General features: G+C 38.1%; 1 protein-coding gene and 1 non-coding gene across 3 annotated transcripts in view; one reads left to right on the plus strand and one right to left on the minus strand.

The window, feature by feature from the left end:
• sema3h (sema domain, immunoglobulin domain (Ig), short basic domain, secreted, (semaphorin) 3H) overlaps nucleotides 1–20,721 on the minus strand; it is a 59,813-nt gene that overhangs the window by 15,957 nt on the left and 23,135 nt on the right. For both annotated transcript variants that reach the window (XM_042003909.1, XM_042003908.1), the window contains exons 2-8: nucleotides 17,150–17,304; nucleotides 13,015–13,077; nucleotides 12,394–12,513; nucleotides 10,445–10,538; nucleotides 10,005–10,124; nucleotides 8,149–8,294; nucleotides 7,351–7,465 (exon numbers count right to left, since the gene is read on the minus strand). In XM_042003909.1, coding sequence (XP_041859843.1) covers nucleotides 7,351–7,465; nucleotides 8,149–8,294; nucleotides 10,005–10,124; nucleotides 10,445–10,538; nucleotides 12,394–12,513; nucleotides 13,015–13,077; nucleotides 17,150–17,304 — 813 coding nt within the window. The remainder of the gene's footprint in view (nucleotides 1–7,350; nucleotides 7,466–8,148; nucleotides 8,295–10,004; nucleotides 10,125–10,444; nucleotides 10,539–12,393; nucleotides 12,514–13,014; nucleotides 13,078–17,149; nucleotides 17,305–20,721) is intronic.
• trnar-ccu lies at nucleotides 6,094–6,166 on the plus strand. Its single transcript has one exon. It is a non-coding gene; the product is annotated as a tRNA-Arg (tRNA).

The following is a 20,721-nucleotide window of genomic DNA, read 5'->3' on the forward strand; positions in this document are numbered from 1 at the left end:
GCCACCCTGAATACCAACATCCACTTCTTGGTGTCTCTTCCTCCTTTCTATCACCTTTTAGTGCACAAGCCATCTTATAGTAATTTGCCAATAATAGCCCTGCCTCCATGCTGTCTGCTCCTGTAACCCCCTTCAGCTACTGACCCTAATTCCTCTGGTATTCCATATTTTTCTGTGTAACACGTTTCTTATATATATTTCACGCTTTCCACTCCTCCTGTCTTGACTTTGATGTCTCACTTGGTTTCCACAGACCAAGAACTGTTCTATGGTGGTAATAAGGAACAGTTTCAGAGGTGATTTTTTTATCACATGGCCACCTTTTTTGCCTCATAAAAGGTTAAATCTATAAGAAATTTACCTGTTTAGCTAATTAAAATGAGATATCCAGCAAATCCAATGATTTACAATTAATAAATAATGGCCATGTGAAAGGTTTTGTAATCTGATTTATGCTGAAGAATGTGTAAAAAAAAAAAAGCCTCCACCTTCTTATCAAACCCTATAGTTCCTTGTTATCTCCTTCCTTTTCCCTGCTTGGACTCTCCCCCTCACTTTCCTACGTCCTACCTTATTAACCCATTTTCCCAACTTTGCTCCCTTCAGTCATTCTTCAAAACCCTTCAAGTTCTTGTCATCTTATTCATTCCCTCCATGTTTGTAAAGTCTTAGTGTCTTTTCTCTTCTCTTTGATCACTTGCACCTTTCACAAACATTGGTAAAATAATTAAACTAGCAATAAACTTATCTAAAGATAATACCTTTATCATATTTTATGTCCTAGACTCCTTTATTTGTAGACTAAAAAGTCGACTTTTGCTCAAATGGATCAGATACTGATGACAGAAGGGAGATTGTGCAAAATACCTATATGCAAGTAAGCCTCTGCAATTTCCACTTTAGAAATATTAAATTATCTTGAAATAACATACAGATTGGAAAAATTCAAGTTTTTTTTTCCTTTTTTGTGTCTTCAACAGCTTACTTTTTCTGGCCAAAGTTTTTCTTTATCCTTCTTCTCTTTCTTTCTTTTTTTTCTGCCCTGAAGCCAAATTTATTGCCAATGCTCATCCTAATCAGCTACACATTTCCCTCTTCCAGTCCCTCTCTTCTCCTCACCTCCTCCTTCACAGTTAGAAACCAATAACACAGTAGTAAAAGCTTCTACAGCCCTCATCATATCCTTTCCTTTTCCCCCTGATTCTCCTCCATCCCTCTTTTCTTTTGTTCATTTCTTGTGTGGTCAACACTGCATGCTACATCTGCCCCCTTCCTACTTGCCCACCCATCCCCTACACATCCATCTATCTTTTCCTCATTTTTTTCTTAATAAATTGGTCTTTCGTTCAAGCATTTTAACACAAGCTGTGATAAATTAGGCAGGCTCAGTGGGGGAGTCAAGACAAAATATATTTTCTTCAGTTTCACGAAAAGCATGCTTTAATGCCCACTTTAGGCTAAGTGCATTTCATGATGAGGTAATTAAGCAGTAAATAGTAGAAATGCAGGTTTATCTGACTGGGTTAGAAGTCTTAATAGCTTAGAAATATTACTGCTACATCTTTACTGCATACATGGAATGAGATAGATTGTTTTTCATGTTCTTTTTAAGGTTTTTGGCTTCTTATATCCAACTATAAGGAGAGTTTAAAAAACTGAGAAGAAATAAGATTTGGGATTAAAGGATATGCCAAAAAACTCATAACTCTCTAACAAATGTCACACCTGTTGTTGCTGATGTTAAGCTCCTATACATTATAGATGTAGGGTGAATGGTTGCTTTTTCTTTCGGTCTTATTCTTCTTTGTTTCTTAAAACAAAACAAAAAAAGCTTCACGACAAAAAATAGGACAATCAAAAATGTCACTAACTTGTCAAGAAAATGTTCCATGTAAAGATCTCTGACAAAAATGACATAATTTACTAAACAGTTACAACAAGTTTATTCCTTTTATTCCATGTTGGTCATTAAGTGAAAAAAGGCATTTGAGAAAAATTGTTGTTATTAGTGATAAATTATTCTTTAAATATCCAGGTTTTACTGGATGTTATATGATTCACCTGGTTGTTAGATGCTCTGTCCAACTATCCCCATACTTTAGTACCATCCACTAAGCATTCCAACCAAGTCCTGTCTTATGTGTTTATGGGATGGGTTTAGGTTCTGTCTTATGTCTGCAACACTGAATCTTAAACTCAGACAAAACTCGATGACAAAAATGGCTGTAAATGCCTCATTGTCTCTGATGTTAGGACACTAATTCCGGCCACAAAGGGTTGTTTGTCTCCAGCTCTAAAACCTCATAGCATGCCTTTCTACAACAACAACCACAACAACAGAAACAGCAGCAATAAACAGCTGAAAATCTTTTCCTGGGAGATCGACTCAGATCTGGATTGTTTGAGCGAATACAACTGGATTTTCACTAATTACGACCTTGTGAGGCTCAACTTGTTTCACCCTAGTGGCATCAGCAAAAAGAGTCAAAATATTGACATTAATACATAAGAGTACAAAACTTCTACAACTCCAGACACAAAAACAACAGAACAATGAACTCCAAGCAACCCAATCTTGTGAATCAGCCCATGTGGCAACTGTAGACCAGATGCTTTGGTCATAACAAAGCCAACTGGGAGGGATCCAAAACTTCAAATGGGAGTCAATAACAAAAATACAACATAAAAAATATATAATAAAGGAGAGAGGAATAAACTTTGTCTAGAAAGTCTTTTTAAATAAACAACACTGTTTACAACAGCTCTGTAGAACAATACAAATAATTTCTGATCTGAAGCGCCTGTGTTTTTGTTCTTGTTTCTTTTTTTTTTTTTTTTTTTTTTTCTTTTTACCATGATTGCATGTTATTTCAGGGCATTTGTAGTGCAACTGGTGCCGTCTTTTAACTGTTTCCCCAACTCAACAAAATGCTTGGAAAGGAGTAAACACTTATCCATGCTATATGTCTATTCATTATTCATACTTAAAAGGTACTGGATACCACAGAAGGTGGGGGCAATAGCCCTGATTCAGGACCACATATAGATATGTACGGCTTGCTGTCTTGACTTCGCATGACATTACTGTCATATATGCTACAAAACTGCAGCTGGATTTCAGCAAAGTAAGAATTTGTCAAATGGTTAACTTTAAGGCACGACCAATTTATCAGCTAGCCAATTAAATCGGCCGATAATAGCCCTTTTCAAAATAGCCAATAACAGCTGTTTTTTTGCCGATGAAATGCTGATTTATTCTTAATGTCTCATGAAACAGTAAATGCTGTCGGAGTCGTACAGAATGATGTCCTTGTGGCGTTTGCCCACTAGATAGAGCTCTGACTCCATTCAATCCCACAGTCATCCCCCTGTCTTTTCATCAGTGGGTAGCTACAGCCAGGTTACATTACAGCACTGGGCTGAGTGGAGCTTGCCGACTGGTAAGTTTATAATAAATTAATATTAATGAGTCAGCATGTCTCCAGTTTCAGTTTAACTCTGTTTGCCATGTGTAATGACGAGTGATGCGTTTTGTTGTGTTGGTCAGCTTTTTATTTACGCCGCATTGCTAAAGTTGTGCTAAATTAGCTGAAGGTGCTCCCCGTCTATGTTAGCAATAACATGCTGTGGTTATCCCAACCTAGCATAGCATTAGCTAAGTAGCCAGTAATTGCAGAAATAACGTAAGTGTACAAAATATCTGAGAGTACAGAACGACAGTTCATCACTCCATCAGCTGTAGGTCGAGGCGTATTTTAGGCAGAAAGATGAGAATGCAGAGGGGAGGAGGTTTTTTCACTGCGGCAACAAAAACTTAACATTAATATTACAGTCTGTCTTCAGGGTTAGCGTTTGAAAGCGTTCAAAATTATTCTATGTCTATATTTACATTTTAAGTTAGGTTATTTTATTTTGCAGACGTTTACTGCAGTTTTGCACATTATTTTATACTTGAAAGTTCTTTGTTCTTGAAAGTTGAAGAGTAGAAAAATAAAGGAGGCTTGTGAAAACAATGTTTCCTTAATGTTTTGGTTGATTTTTTCTCACATTTACCTGTTTATAACTTTTTAAAAAAGTTTTTCTACCTGTACTTTAACCTATTTCTAATTTGCATCAGCAAAAAGTACAAAACAAAATGTATTTAATTAATTCATCATTCATTTATATAATTCCTTTATAGATGGACTTTTTTAAGGTTCTATAGTTTCCTAGGTTTTTGATGCTTTGTTACATGTTTTTGGAAATTCTTCGGTTGTAAAGTTAAACATATTCTAAGGACAAAGGACAAAATATTGTGAAACAGTAAAAAATTCTGCCTGTAATTCATATTTTTGTTGGCGTAAACACTAAGAAACCAAAGATGAAGTTAATTTTGTCATTATATTTTTTAAATTAATCGGCCGATTAATCAGTTATCGGAAATGTTCTGCCAAATATCAGAATCGGACTAAAAAATCCTTATCAGTTGGGCCCTAATTAACTTTACATGGTTCCTTTCAGATTTCAGGTTACAGTAACATTTTGATGTTGCATCTGCTGAACCCAGACAACCACGGCTACTCACTGATTTTTGTGACATTTAAATATAAAGACAGCTCATACAGCTTTGGTACCTGGTGCTCCACTTGAAATCTCTTTCATATGGTAACCCAGAAAACTTTCCAGCAAATTTTAATTACCCCAGAATCCTCTTACATACCTTACATACACACCTTCACACAGCCAGGTGGTGTCCACTGCTCTGCTGCCATGAGGGACCCACATACCATCAAGGTTTATGGGATTTGTAGTATTTCTGTGCAGCAGAGCATAGCATAAACACAACACTGACAGTATTCTTAACCTGATGTGTTAATCTCCTGTATATAGGATCTGTGGTTTGTGTGTGTGTTGCTGAAGTGTATTCACAAACAAATTTGTCTGCACTCTTATCAGATGTGTAAAACATGACCACAGGCATGCTGGGTAGAAATGTTTATGCTCCTGACAAGTCCTAACTGTTTTGTGTACACAGACAGGCTGAAGCTTGAAATTATATGTTAACAACTGAAAAGCTGTGCATGTATGTTTCTTTATAGTATTTATTATAACTGCCTGTGGACCTGTGTAAGTATTGTGCTACTTGAATAAATGTATGATTTGCTGTATGCGTTTATACACAGAATTCACAAAATGTAATTCTGTATGTGTTTATATAAAGAGCTGAGATAAGGAAGTAGTTGACAATTGCTGCATGTCAGTTCTAGGGTCCTACAGAAAGGGAGATGGGAGGGGTAAATGAAAGCAGATCAGTATTGCTTTGTTTCATCACTGGGATCATGTTTTCTATTTTTACCTCTATACATAACAATGTCTGCTTCCTGCTGTTCAGATCCATATTTGTTTTGTTGTAACTGTCCGTCTGGAAAACTCAAGTGGAGCCCCTAGTGGCCTAATGGCTAAGGGACTGTGGGGTTGAATCCCATCTGAGGTGATTGAGAGGAAACTACTGTTACAAACTCTGTCTAAGGTCTCACAAAAGCATTCTTTATTATTTGTTGGTTCGCACTACAACAATTAAGCATAATTTTCTTTGCCTTTTTTTTTTTTTTTGCCACATGAACAACTTTAAGAGTGTTTTTTAAGACCTGCTCAAATTTTCTTACTGCTATGGTATCAATTACCAGAACAGATTTTGGACCATCTTCTAGGAAAATACAGAGATAATGGCATCCATTTGCTCCAGCTGTTTTCTTTAATTCTTACTCCAAGTTCTCTATAGTGACGACCAAGGTCTTTAACAGTGCAATGGTATAGCAAAAACCAAGCCCATAAGAAGTGGGATCAAACCTATCTGTTGGTACAGTTTTATCTTGGCAGTATATCCCCTTAAACAATTTCTAGATTCCTCAAAATAACTTCTTTCTTATTCCATGTGTCCATAATATGATGCAGGGAGCTGGTGTAAGTATCAGCAGAAGAGGAAGGGTGCTGGTTCTATAACAAAGGAGTCACTGAGGCCACTGAGCATTGGTAGTGATGTTTAATGACATAGCTGCTTTTGTCTTCTGGACCCAGATAGTCATATTTAGACTTCTGCACATTTGTTTACAAGCCCCAGTGGCCTAATGGATAAGGCACTGGCCTCCTAAGCCAGGGATTGTGGGTTCAAGTCCCATCTGGGGTGAAAAGCAGGTGGGTGTTGCAGAGGAATTGATATGAGGTTGTTTCTGTGCATCCATATTGAGTATATAAACTCTGTAGAGAGTGTTTTTAATTAGCATCTACTAGACTTTGAAAGACTATAATCTTCATTTAGTGAAAAAGGTAAAATTACTTAAATTGAAGTGATTCTAATGCAAAACAGGACACAGAGAAATCCTCCACAACTTATTCTACATATTCGTTAATTTCATTACATGAAGGCAGCAGGTTAGAAAAAGCATGAATAAAATAAAACATTCTGTCAAGCTGCTCTACTGCTTAAGCTATTATGTTATACCCAATGAAAATAAGACTCTTCATTTTTCCAAACACAACAAAGTCTTCACAACAGCAGTCTGCGGTTTCGTGGGAATATCTGACAGCTTTAAAGCCATCAACTTGCGGAGAAAATGGAGCAATGCAGCTTGAACCAAATTTACAAAGCATTCTTATTACCAGCTTGTCACGTTTTGACACTTGGTCATGAAAACATTGTTACAGCTTACAAGCTTCTGAATAAGAAATAGGAAAACATGTTTTTTGCTTTGTTTTGTTTTGTTTGTTTGTTTGTTTTGTGTTTAAAAAAAACTTTAACATTTTATAACAGAAAGCTTGCATGGCAATGTGTTTTGTGTTATTAAGGTTACCCACTGGAAAGAACTGTAACATCCAGAATTTTGGTTGTTATAATTCAACGCCAAGAGCTCCTGACCGATCCTGATAACTCCCTGGTTGGTTAAATTATAAACTAAACATTTAAAACTTGATTGAACTTTTTCTGAATTTACAGACAAACAGAGCGTGGTGTGACTCCTCTGTAGTTTATAAACTTGGCATTGCTGAATGTTGAGGCCAGTTGCCGTGGTAACCAAGGCTGAAGCATGAAGACCAACCCAAGGTGACTGACCAGGCTGATGGTCACCGTGGTAACAGCAGAGCTATGCAGCCTTACAGTACACTTGGTGGTTAAGCCCTTTTAAGTTTTCCTCCATCTGTGAACTGTTTTTCATCACCTCAAAACAAAAATGCTTATAAACACAAAAACTGGCTCAAAGCTCAGATCGTCTTTTATTAAACATTCAGTGACAGAGCTCCAGTTGTTGCTGAGACCAACAGCTGAGGTGTAATTGTGCATGTAATGTGCTTCCCAACTGTGTGTGTACTCACGCAGCTGGTCGAAATGTGTCTGCAGGCCGTCTGGTCCTGGGACTGAACACACCATACGGGCCTTCTGGAAGGTGCTCCACTTATTGACTAAACTCCTCTGGCCTCCAATGTCATTCTAAACAAGAATGAAAAACAATCTAATAAAATATTTTGCATGGAAACCTCAGGACAATGAAACACTTTATTGTGGGTTATATCATTTGAATGACAATAACTACTTATATAAAAAAAAATGAAATGTACAATAGCATACAATTCTGCAGGGCTACAACTAAGATTATTCATGCTGTCACATAACATATAAATACATTTTGGTTTTTTTTTACGATAAAATCATTCTGTTAAAAGCATCAAATCACAATAAAAAAAATCAACTATTGCAGAGCCAAAATGTGAACATAACACACATGAACATGTAAGCTAGCAAAAACATTCAATCAAAGAAACTCGCATGGTCATTCATGTCTATATATTTCCACATAAAAATGTTTAAATCCACAGTATCTTATATGCATAGCACTGCGGAGCAGAGGAGACGCTGATGGCACTGATAGCAACAAACATAAACAGTCCCATACACTTTAAACAAATCAGCAAGAACATTCAGTGGACACACAGTTGCAGTCCTCAACACACCTCCATGTTCACAGACACACACACACACACACACACTGACCAGCACGTACTCTGCTGCGCAGATACGCTTACGTAAATTACATGCAGACAGGTTCTGATACAGGTTCTGATCTGGGTGCACAAACCTGTTTACTATCTTTGTTTATCAAACACACCCCATACCTTGCACACACGTGCCACTCTGGAGTAGAGCACTTTCCCACCGGCCCCTTCTGCCTCCTGAGCGCGCTCAGTGAAGAACACGTAGACTTTATCATCTTCTTGGTTATCAGTTTCAGACAGTGGCGCTACCCGCACAAACTGGGCATCTAAATACACACACAAACACACACACATATATATAAATATATGTATATACAAAAATATTGCTAAATTACAGCACAGCTACACTGATATGCAAGTAACATGCTAGAGTGTATGAAGAGGAGAAATACAGCAAAGGGACAGTAAAGGCAGAAGTGAGTTTATAAAGAGCAGCGACAGTCAACATGTATCTTGTTGTTATCGGCTGCAGACGTCGACATACTGGTTTTGATAAAACACCAGTCAAGCATGCAGGATGATTTTAGAGATTCTTATTTAGATCGAAAGATACTCAAGTTCACCTGTTTACCTCAGAATATTTAGTTTACAAAATGAGGGAACGGGTAAAAGAGGAAGTGGGTGTTATATAACAATCTAAATTAACCCTCTAAGCATCTAAGCTGCAAAACTGTGACAAGCACCAGGCCATGTCTCCAGAAAGAGAGCTTAAACCTGTTACCCAATGTAATCACAAAAGCACCTGTGGACGATGCAAATGCAGCACCAACACTAACACCAAGATACACAAGCTGTTGGTGGGTATTTGCTGTACTTGCACCTTGAAAGTGAGAAGTTTGAGGTCAAATCAATGACATTTTCAATTTTCCTGAGTTCAGTGCGAACGAAAAAAACAAAAAAAAACAAAAAAATATTCTGTAATTCATTTAACAGAATACTGGTGATGTAAAATGAACAAAAGACATTTTTCAAGTATTTATTAGATCTGGAACAGTGTACAGTATGCAGTACACTATGAGAGGGGGAATCATGCAAGATATGATAAGTGGGGCTGGAAAACCTTGATACTATATTGATGGTATTTAAGTTCCCGAAATCAAAGACAAATATCTGCTAACGTCCATTCCTGTTGGTCACCTCATGTAGCACCTTTAATATGTAATGTTACTGAGGACATGCACAACTGCTACCTCAACCAAAAGCAGAATAAGGAAGGTAGCCACCTCAGACACATAAGTGCTTAACTCTGGGGTTTCCAGCTCTGATCCTTGAGGCCCACAATCCTGCAGGTTTTCTATGTTTCCCTGCTCCAACACACCTGACTCAAATAAATGAGTCATTGTGCAGAATGTCATAGACTGTTAGATGCATTTAATATAAGTCAGATGTGTTGGAGCAAGGAAACACTGAAAACCTGCAGGACTGCGGCCCTCGAGGACCAATTTGATACCCCTGGCCTAACTAAAAGCAAGCAAGTATGCTCTCTGGCTTACACCTCAGTCCAAATGAGGGAGCATGAGTACTTTAAAATGAAGAGCACAACTTCATCAAATTCATAACTAGAAGCACTCAGAGAGCGCAGACCTTCGCCAAGCCATTGTAAAGTTTTTTGCAAGTGATTGTGGGCTATGATTTTTGAATTAGAAGCTCTAACGGCAAAATTATCACTTTCTCCCCGTAGTGAAAAATCCTTTAAAAAATTCCTGCTTTCAGGCGGTGAACCGGATCAACTTCAAAATCTAATCACTTGTTCCTTCTAAAGATTTCATCCAAACTGAGTTATGCTGCTACCAGACAGACAGATAAACCAACGCCACCATATACAAGACCTCTGACTTGGCAAGGTAAATAACAAAACACAACTAAGGGCTGTACCATTAAAAGTAAAACTGGAACAGATTTGAAATCCAGGTGTTTCTAGTACTTCAATTCAGTCTTTAAATATTTTCTTTTTGTACAACAGTTATTGCACTTACCCTGCAGCCAGGTGGAATCGTACTGCTCAGTGCGGATGACGTGCCGGCTGCCAAGACTACGAAAGAAAGCAGAGTCCCGGCTCATAAAGTCTGAGGTAATGCCGGCATATAGTTCTCCATCTACACAGTGAACACAAAGACAAACACTTTCAAACCTTTGTAAAGAAAATTTCGTAAATCCCAGTGACATTGTTGCAAAGAACATCCAGAAGAATCTCATAAGGTGCAGGGGTTAGATGTAACTTTGCATGCTTCTGCAAAGAACAAACCAAATACAAACCAATGCTTTAAATATTTTGTTTATGTGATTACATGAATGAATATACACAGATGTTTTCTCAGCCTAAAGATGATGTTTTTTTCTCATGGAAAACTGAATTGCTGACCATCTACAGCCAAAATCTTCAAGTGTTTTATTTTGAAAGAAACAATCATCTTACCGACAACAGCAGAAGCTGTTTTCTGGAATGGATCATAGGGGCATTTCCCTTTCCCACACTCTGTCTGGCTGTAAGAAAGAGTCTGGTGCTCTGACTGACAAAGAAAACAAGCACAAGAGTCAGAAAAGGAGAAAGAAAAAACAAATTGATAAAGACAGGTAGATGAGGGTTGTTCAGTCAGACTAAAGCCTATTTATTTTTAGGCTTCTAAATTATCCTCTTTATCTATGGATACAATAAAATGAGATGAGAAACTAGTTAAATCAGCTGAACCACCATTCCACAGATGCATACGCTTACACACACAGTGAGCAGCAAATTGAGACTAATCTGGCTAAATTGAGGGGTTTCTAAATGTGTGAAGCCCAGTCTTAAACCAGTCAGCACCACCAGTTTCTCTAAGAACCATGTCTGAACCTCTGCTCTGATCTCACATGGCCTTTCATGGGATTATCTGTTCTCTAACGCAAATACACACACACATTTGTGCACAGACAAGTTGCATGTGTGCAAAACACGCATGCAACTTCAAAAACGCAAGAATGCACATATCACATAACAATCTTTATGCTAACATAACTGGAAGAGGTCAGAAAATCCTCCAGCAGCATGAACATAGGCTTCCTAACTGATGACATTTAGAACCAGTAACCTATTTCTGAACATATGACGACTCACATGCCAAAATAGTGAGAAAATGTGGACTAATCAGAGAGAAAATATGGGATGCTATTGTCCATAAAATTACATATACATTATTTATAACAGAAGTGTGAAATCTAAGGTTTCTGGCCCCTGTAGTGAAGCCTCAATGACAAATCTAAATGTCTACACATCGTGGACAGATGGCACAAGGTGAAACCTGGTGTATATATAAATATGGGCATAGGGGCAGACACCACATGTGAATTTTAGCCGCTCAAAGGCCTGGGTATAGGGGCTGGGAGACTGAACACACACGCAGAGTGGTGGGTGGTAGGAACAGCATATAAAGTATCTCACAGAAGTGAGTACACCCTTCCCATTTTTGCTAATATTTCATTATATTTTTTCATGGGACAACATTATAGAAATTAAACTTTGACATACAGAATATCAAAGTTTAGTTTTTATATTTAAGTTTAATTTCTATAGTGTTGTCCCCTGAATTATTGTTTTTTTCTTTTCAAGCAATCTTTGAAAAAAAAAAAAAAAGAGTTAGAGAATCAGACACATTTTATTAACTGGTTTGGAGCCAAGAAACTACACTGCTAGTGCCTCTGGTGGGTGATAGTATAGGCCACAATGCCAGTGGTTGCAGTAGAAATAACAGATATCCTGAAAGGAAACAACCCTCAAAGAGGATTTAAATAACTGTGGCGAACATCCACAAAAAGAAAGTTAGCTCTTCTTCATGCATAAAGTCTATCACTGGGAATATCTGTGTTATATCATATTTGGGAAGATGCTGGTTAGTCATGTGCATTTTTTGCTTGATTCACAAAGTTGTTTACATTCTACCTAATGTGTAAAGTCTAATTCAAAATACAAATAAAGAATAAAAACGTTTATTTGCATCATCTAAATATGCATCACTGATGAAAATGGAAATCTGATCATTATAAAATATTTGGGCATCAAACAGGTCTTGTTTGGTTCAAATATCACATCACATCACCGTTTGTTAATCAGATTTAATTTGCTGGTTAATTTTTTCACCAAACCAAGTTTTCACAACTGCTTAGTCTCCATCTTACACACAGCAAACAACACGCATGTCGTCTAGTAAAGCTTGACTATGTGTAACTGTGTCTATTGCATGACTGTATATGCAAAGCATTGCTAAACAGAAAAATCATATATCTGGTGTAGTGATTAACTTTTTAGCCATTTAACAGACATATTTCAAGCTAGCAAACCAGCCGATATTCTGATTTTGTATGTATATGACAGAGAAAGTGTGACATTACCTGATGGAAAATACTGGTAGCTATGAATGCACAGCGGGGGTTGAAGGCCCCGGTACCACACACATACAGGTGAGTCTGATTATACGGCTGCAGAACTCGCAGGAAGTTAGCACACTCCAGCTGGCCAGAGAAAGAGGTGGAAACATACAGAAAGACAGACAGAGAGAGAGAGAGAGAGAGATCACAATGTGAAGATGCATGATGTTTTGTATCTCTGTCTGTCCATTTTGTTCTTGCCTAACCTGAATCTTGATTTTCCTACCAGCATCTGTGCTTTTGTTTGTTTATAGTTCCCAAATGAATCAGATTTATTCAGCTTTAGTTCCGCTTAGATTGTAATCTATCCAGCAACTGTTTTGCTTTATTCTTGCAGAACATTTTAGACAGATCTTGTTTGGTAGAATCACATTTAAGCAGGTAGTGAAAAAAGGATGAAAAAAGCTGACATGTAAGTCACTGATCCATATCTGGACAGCGTTCTTTCTGAAAGCACATCTTTTACTATGTAAGTAAAATAACTGATTACCTGCATTCATGGTAACATAAAGCTACTGTTACATGTTGCTGCCATGATGAAGTCACACATGTTTGCGTGTATGTTTGTGCAGTGCATTTTATCACCTCTGGATCCTTCCCAGCCATGAGACATTCTTGGACACGGTCCGGACTAGCTGGCCAATGCAGCTACAGCCAGCGAGAAACAAAGACAAAAAAGCGAAAGAGATTTAAAAAATGTTTTTAGTGTTCATGCTACATTTCTGATAAAAAGCTTTTGGGATCTGTAGGGGTTCTGTGAAGACAGCAAGGCAGGGAGAGCCAACAGAACATGACTAATCTGAATGTAAAAAAAAACACACACACATCTCTGGTGTCTGAGCAGAAAAACAGCTACAGGGAGGAAAATATAAAAACCAATTGGCAGCAACACTGAGTCCTGATAATGGGCCAAGCTGTCAGAGCAGCAGTGATAATGGCTACCAGAATAATCTATAATTTGACTGCACCTGCAGAGGAAAGAGGGTGTCAACACCATTATTCCTCTAACTGTTAACCCCCAATATAAGCTTTCGAGCTTACATGTCTTGAGACAAATTATTACAATGATTTTCAGTTGTGCCAGGTTCTTTGTTTTAGCTGTAGGTTCTTACTTTTAGTTAGAACTCCAGGATTGTGATACAAGTATACAGTCAATAGGACCTGTACCACACAAGGTTCTAGCTCCAAACTTATCCTCATACTCGTACTTGTCTTGTATCTCAAATCTCCAATTAACATTGGACAGGTCCTCAGGTAAATATTCTGCATACAATATTTAAAGAAAATCACTGATATTTCTATCATACGATATAGTACAGAAATGGGAGAAGCTACAAAATAAACATTGTAATCAGAAGAGGTGATCCAGCTGTGATTTAGGACCAGATATGGAGAAATTATTTGGAATCCCTTTGGATGATAAAAATCGAAAGGCTGTTTCTGAATAGTGTTATTTGCTTTGGGTCAACTTCGGTTTGGTTGTGGGCTCATCCTAGGTTCAGGTGAGATGACTCCCTGGAAGACAAGATCATCTATCTCAATAGGACCTTACTGGTTAAATTATATTACCACCTATGAAAAAAGGAACTGCTCGTAATGGGGAACTGTATGTCAAAAACAGACAAAAACAAACATCAGAAACAGCTCCATCTTGCATTTGTTGGCTAAATCACATCAAACTGCATTATTTCTCTGCATAAAAACTATATAAAATTTCCAAAATGGGGATTTATTTCATGTAAAGCCAGAAAGGGAAGGAAATAACTGAATTATAGATAATAAACAAGATGGGGATGGAGAGTTGAGGCTTAGTGTCCAATAGCAGCCACATGAATAATCTACATGTTTCTCTGAGTCCGTCATTCCCTCTGAGACCAGAGTTGTGAGGCAGAGATGAAATCAATATGATAAGTAAGCGTCTACACTTATCACTACATACCACTGAAACTGCAGTGTTCTGAAGAGAAAAACAAGTTAATTACACTAAGATGTAAACTGGCCTAAATTTAGGCATCTTAAAAATCTGACTTCTCGAATCAATCAAGGTTCTGTGATAGTGAAGAAGTAGTGATGATGATGTGCGCATGTATGGATCCTGACGCTAACGGAAAACTATTCTTGTTGTTTCCCTGGAAGCCACTTCTAAATCTAGAAATGTTACATCAACTCAAATAAAGTCATTAATGACAAATGTTGGTGGGTTCGGGAAACTATTTGTAGATGTGAAGTAATTGCTCCCCGATGTAGTAATTCCCACAGAGCCTGCCGCAGAGCCGAGACGATCAGATTAGATTTGAGACCACACTTCCCTTAATCTCCAAATACCACACAGGAACATGGACCACCGCTAAAAGGAGAACCACCAGGTAAAGACTGTGGTTAATAGGAATTTACCCTTCTGTGAAGAGCATGCTGGTTGTCACTTTACAGAACATACAAGAGGACTGGGAGCTAATAAGTCTAATAAAAAAAAGTGTAAAAAATTTCTGTATTTTAGACCAACAAATGAAACACGAGACGGAGAGAGAGTAACTATCAGGGAAATATTAAAACAAAAAAACCATAAAACCCCACACCGACCCATGGTGACCCTTTGGGTAATGGTGACTGCCAGCTGCAGACTCACACATAAAGAATGCCTTGAGGTTTTTAGGGCTGATCAAAGGAAAATGTGACTGAAGGCGACAGCTTCACGTTCGTCCCTCTGCTCTGCACAGAGATGAAGTGGAGGGCTGCAATCATGTTAACCGGTCTGCCACAGTCACTTTTATTAAGTCTGTTAGACATATATGGTGTGTGTAAATGTACTGGTTTAAAGTTTTACAGAAAAATGATCAGCAGCTGCCGACGTGAGCAGAGGAAATAAAAAGAAAAGTGGAAATTAAGGCGCTATGAGTGATTTTAACACCACAAAACAGAAACAATGCACACAAGCCAGAATGTTATAAATACCCTATAAATGCTGTATGATGTATAAATGTATAACTTAACAGCCCGCATGGAGCTGAGTAATGAGCTGACTATCTTTCCCTTCCTGGCTGACTGCCTGGCTGAGTGGGTGGCTGTTCGGCATGACTGCTGTCTGTCTGTCTGTTTCAGTTGCTATTGTCTGCTTGTCTACCTGTTTAGCCCTGATATTGCCTGCATGGGTGTCTGACTGATGAGGGTATTGATTTGATTTGACAGGTCACAGTTATGAGAAGGCAGCACATTCCCTGTCCTTGCTGTGACCCTGAACTCAGTCAGCCATTAACGTGTCCGTCTGGCTGTCTGGATATTCTGTTAAAGCTGCAGAATGAAGCAGGATCCTGTAACAGGCACACCTAAATGTTACTGTTCTTTTATTTCCCTAATGATAATAATATCAATCTGGGATTGCTCAAAACACCTTGGTTTTGATCCTCTGATGCTGGATTGTTTTTCTTGTTTTTTTTTTTTATCACCACTGCATGTGGGATGGGAAAGTAACCAGCTGCTTCATGGAGGGGTAGAGCTGTCAGTATGCTTCCTACCTCCAGGATTTAAATTTCATTTCATTTAGCTTTGTTGTAATTTGTCAATCATGGTCTTTAAAAGCATAGTTTCTACTTATAAAAGATTAAATAAACAAAAAAACTATTACTCAATTACAAAAAAAAACAACTGAACTGTATAAGGGTTCATTTCTGGCCAGTCTCTTCTCCCATGTCCCATCCAATGCAGGTGTAGAATAGCAAAAATGAATCTTTAAAAATGTGGACTGCAGCTGATCTAGTGCTGTCTTTGTTCATAACTTCATCCAGATTTCAGATGTTTTTATTTGAGGAATAACATCTCTCTGATGCAGCCAACACGGATATGATAGTGCACGTCAGGAGTGGACATAGAAAGCTGAGGAAGTAGGAATGTAAGAAATATGCAAAAAGTCATTTTGTGGCCTGACTGGAACTCATTATGTTGCTAAGAGTTTGTTGGTTTGGGCAAATTGCAAAAATCAGATAATGTTGCTTTTTTTCAGTTTAAAAGAAATTCATGAAAATGTCTCCTGAAAAGCAGATGTATTTATTTCAAATCAGACTCAATGCAGTTGCCTAGTTATAGGCTCCAGCCCCCCCGTTAAACTCTGCTCCGGAATAAGCAGGTATAGAAAATGGATGGATGGATGGATGGATGGATGGATGGATGGGTATTTTCTACATTTTCTGTTTAAATCTTCCTTGAAGCACGTAAACTTTGTAAGAGAAGTAAGAGTAAATCACTAGATTTTTTTTATATAAATAAAATTGAGAAAGTTCAATTCAAGCCAATTTTGTCCAACCTTTTCTAATATCCAAACTTTGACATGTGCATCAAATTACACTGATGGACACATAACTAGTATCATTCTGTTCTTAAAAACCCGTTTCTGTCTCATACAAACTGATTGTGCTAATAAAGATAAAAGAAAACATGACTGAGGAGAAAAACACATTTAAAAAAAAGAAAAAAAGAGTGCAGACTTTGAGAAAGATAATAGAGTAAATGGAACATTAGTCAAAGGGGTGTAACTTTCCTCTTAAACCATCAGTAATTAGCTCCATCAGGTCTCAGGGAAATGTTTTCTTAGTCTGCTGTTATTTGTGCGCTGATTTGTACATTTTGTGCTCATCTCCCAAGTATGCATCAATGATCTGTTGAATGTTTGTATTTTACCTTGGCACACATGGTATGTGAATGTTTGTGTGCATCATCTAGTTCTAACCTTTCGTGGGTTCTGCGTTATGTCATCCAGGCTGGTGGAGAGAAGATTATCTTTCAAGGCCACATACAGGCGCTTCCTGTCTTCGTCGGGCAGCAGGGAGTGCAGGTCTCCAGCCGCTAGCGGCAGCGTCAGCAGCCGGCCGTTCTGGATGAGCTCTGACAGAGGAAAGACGAAAAACCAAACAGAAAAACAAAAGTTAATGGAGATTGCCTAGAAGCATCATTTGTTAACTACCAGATTCTTGTGGTTTTAGTTTGTGGCATTCAGGCACTGAACTTTCTGAGGAGGATTGCACCAGGACCAAGAGCTTTATGCTAAGCTAATGAGAAATGAAAGCTCAATCATTATCTCTAAAGGTCTCTAAGGTAATAAAATGTTCCACCTCAGAGTTTTTTGACATGCACAGCTACATATACACAAGCATGGGTGTAGGAAACAAAAGTAAAGAAAATACAATTAAAATTAAATGCAAATATCTGCAAATGTAGCAAAAGAGAGCTACAATGTGAAACACTGTCTTTAGAGATAATCAGATGAACTGACATCCCAGACAAAGGTTTTCCCACACCTGCGGTATCTCACACAGCTGACAGTAGTTTGTCTTACTGCCTCAATTCTCTTATCAGGCTGGACACTCGCATTGAACAAAGAAACTGTAATGTATCCTTTGTGAATAAACAAACACAAACACACACCCCTACACACCAACACACTGTTCCTGAGCGACATCGCCAGACAGGCTTTACGATAACTACAGATTCTGAAACAGAAGATAATAGACACACAGCACAGATTACATTTTTTTAAATGATTACTCTGTATCACCATGTAAACTATGAGAACTATGATGCGGGAGATTGCTCAATATCGGCAAAAGGACAGGAACTGCACGTCCGACTGTCTTGTGTACCACGTTCTGTGGACTGGAGTTGGCATCAGCTTGAAAAGCATAAAGATATAGGCTTTAAAACAGCGCCAGGCATGGCTTCACACACTGGCACCTGTAAATACCAATGTGAAGCACAAAGAGCTCATAAAATATGTTTGAACTTAAAAAGAAGAAAACTGGCTAAAGAACAAGAAAAAAACTGCACTGAACATTTTCCTGATTATCAACCTGGCCGTTCTTTCTAAATACAAAGGGGCAACATGAGTACACTTTCTAATCGAAGTGTTTAAACCTGAACTTATGATGAACTGGTATATGTGAAATTAAACAGTGTCTAATTTACACCCATCGCTGCTCAGTGTAGATTAAGCACACATAATTGTTTAACTTCGTGATTTATCACCTTTCACAGCGAACTCAGCTTGATTTAATTTAAACACTCACATGGAGTTTTGGTCTTTTCAAGTGGTGGGTAGCCATGTGTTGCCTGTTCCTCTGCAGTGATGAATAACACCTTTTAACTACACAGTTTGTTCATTCAAGCTGTTAAATCCAAGCTAACACGAAGCTATGATAATCAGTTAATGTCCTTTAAAGTATCTTAACAGAGTGAATTTCTTGCATGGGCAGCTTCTGTGAAAATACTAGCTTAAAACCAGGCAGCATCTACCTAACCTAACCTAACCTAACTTCCAGTGTGAATCAAAGGATAATTTAAACTTATGACAGACAGGAATGATGATGCAACTGTCTTGATCAGATTTTGATGCAATATGAAAAAGTCCAAACTCTAAACAGAAAGCTTTCCTTGTGTGCTTTGTCAGCTTTCTGCATTCCCCAGTTTGACTCAGAAACTCTGGAGCAAACTGTGTTTTGTTGCAGACCTTAACAAAGATAAGAGTTTGCAAGGACCAAACAAGTCCTTACCGCCTTTTTCTTATCACCACACTAATACATGAACCAAAAAGAATCCGCCCATCAAACTTTTTACATATCTTCAGGAACATTGCTGTAGCTGCATGTTTTTAAATGTTCCTCAAACAGCAATGCCTCTGCAAACACACACAGTTCCCTGAATACAGCAGCAGAGAGAAGAAGATGCACAATCTTAAAAGAAAGTCATCAACAATTCTGAATGCTTCCAACACAATTCTGTGTCTGATCTTTAAAATGATAGGTGTGTGTGTGTGTTTTCAGTGTGTGGCTTTACCGGGAAAAAAATCTTTGGAAATATGAGCACACTGAAGAAAAAGAAAGCATTAAAAGGGCAAAACTGACATGCCTGAAAAAAAGTGGAACACTGGCATGTGAAAGACCTTAAAATGATGACAGACCACATTTATTATGTGGAGACAGATATAGATATGTCAAGCTGTGGACTGAGGTGTGAGAAAGGCCACCATCAGCTGGAGCATATTTGCAGCAGCTCAAGCAGCTGGTTGTTCCAGTGACAACGGGAGTATTTTAAGTCCGGTGATACTAAACAACCATACTAATTTGCTGAAAAAGCAGGTCTCTGTTTACTTCCGTCTTCTCAGACACTGGTCTGACCAGACAACAGAAAAAAATCCCTACAATACTGATACAGCCTTATGTAACACTCCACCTAGCACAATGCTGACAAGACGCGTGAAAGTCTTGAGTTAAAGTTACTGTCAATATACTGTTTTCAATTAGACTGAAACTCCTTGAATTATCTCTCCCCTTCCCACAGTTTTAAAGTCAGCCTGCTTTCAGGCTTTCAGGTGCTTAATTTGCAAAGAATTTTCCCTGAGTTTATGTTATAACAGCACATTTTATTTTATTTTTCATCCCAATTAAAACAAAAATGATCTGCATGGATACTACCTCCCTGCAGGGTTGATGAATTAATGTCCCTCAAGCTGTAGCATTCACTTAATTTCAGTGTTATAGATTTTCTCCGGCTGTAAACTAAAGTTCCCAGTGAAGGCTCTGGATGTCTGCTCAGCAACGTGTTTAGAGGTCACGCGTCACATTCACACATATGTTTTGTCTGCTTTAAGTCCAAATGGATGAAAGTTCATTAACGGATATGTCTTCATGTTTTTATTGCTGGCAGGAGACAACAAAGACTGTAGAAGTCCATGATGCTTGACTAAAATTACAGGAACTTGAATGTGATGTGTTTTGACCTTTTCCAGATACATCAAAATGGCAGGTTGACAGGTTTCCACAACTTGGTCCAATTAAGAAGTTCCCTGCTGTGAGCCCATGAGACTTTCCTTTACTCTTCCTGGTTGGCATATACTGTACAGTCATGCGAAAAACTCAAGTATATCCAGGGATGTTGTTGACTGATCCTATTTGAGAAACTAACATCTGATCCAGTCAGAAAAAAGTGCCAACTGGTGACGTATTCAGAGAAATGGCACAAAACATTAATTTTTGTTGTTATTTTTATTATGTAAATGAAAGGAAAGGACTGAGGCACAATCCCCGTGAGTATAGCATCATTTGCTCTACCACCCGTATCAGTCAGGTGATTATTTCACTGTTATGAAAAACATTAATGTGTCCAAAACTGGAGACTTCAGCAAACTTGGGCCATGATTAGTTTGTATAAAGCAAAATAAGTTTTCAACAACCCTAAAACTTCATGAAGCGATCTGCAGGTAATAATGCAATGATGAACTATCGCATGGCAGGCTTGCTGGGAAAAAAA

This window comes from Melanotaenia boesemani, chromosome 13 (assembly GCF_017639745.1).
Source record: "Melanotaenia boesemani isolate fMelBoe1 chromosome 13, fMelBoe1.pri, whole genome shotgun sequence".
In the NCBI taxonomy this organism is placed as follows: Eukaryota; Metazoa; Chordata; class Actinopteri; order Atheriniformes; family Melanotaeniidae; genus Melanotaenia; species Melanotaenia boesemani.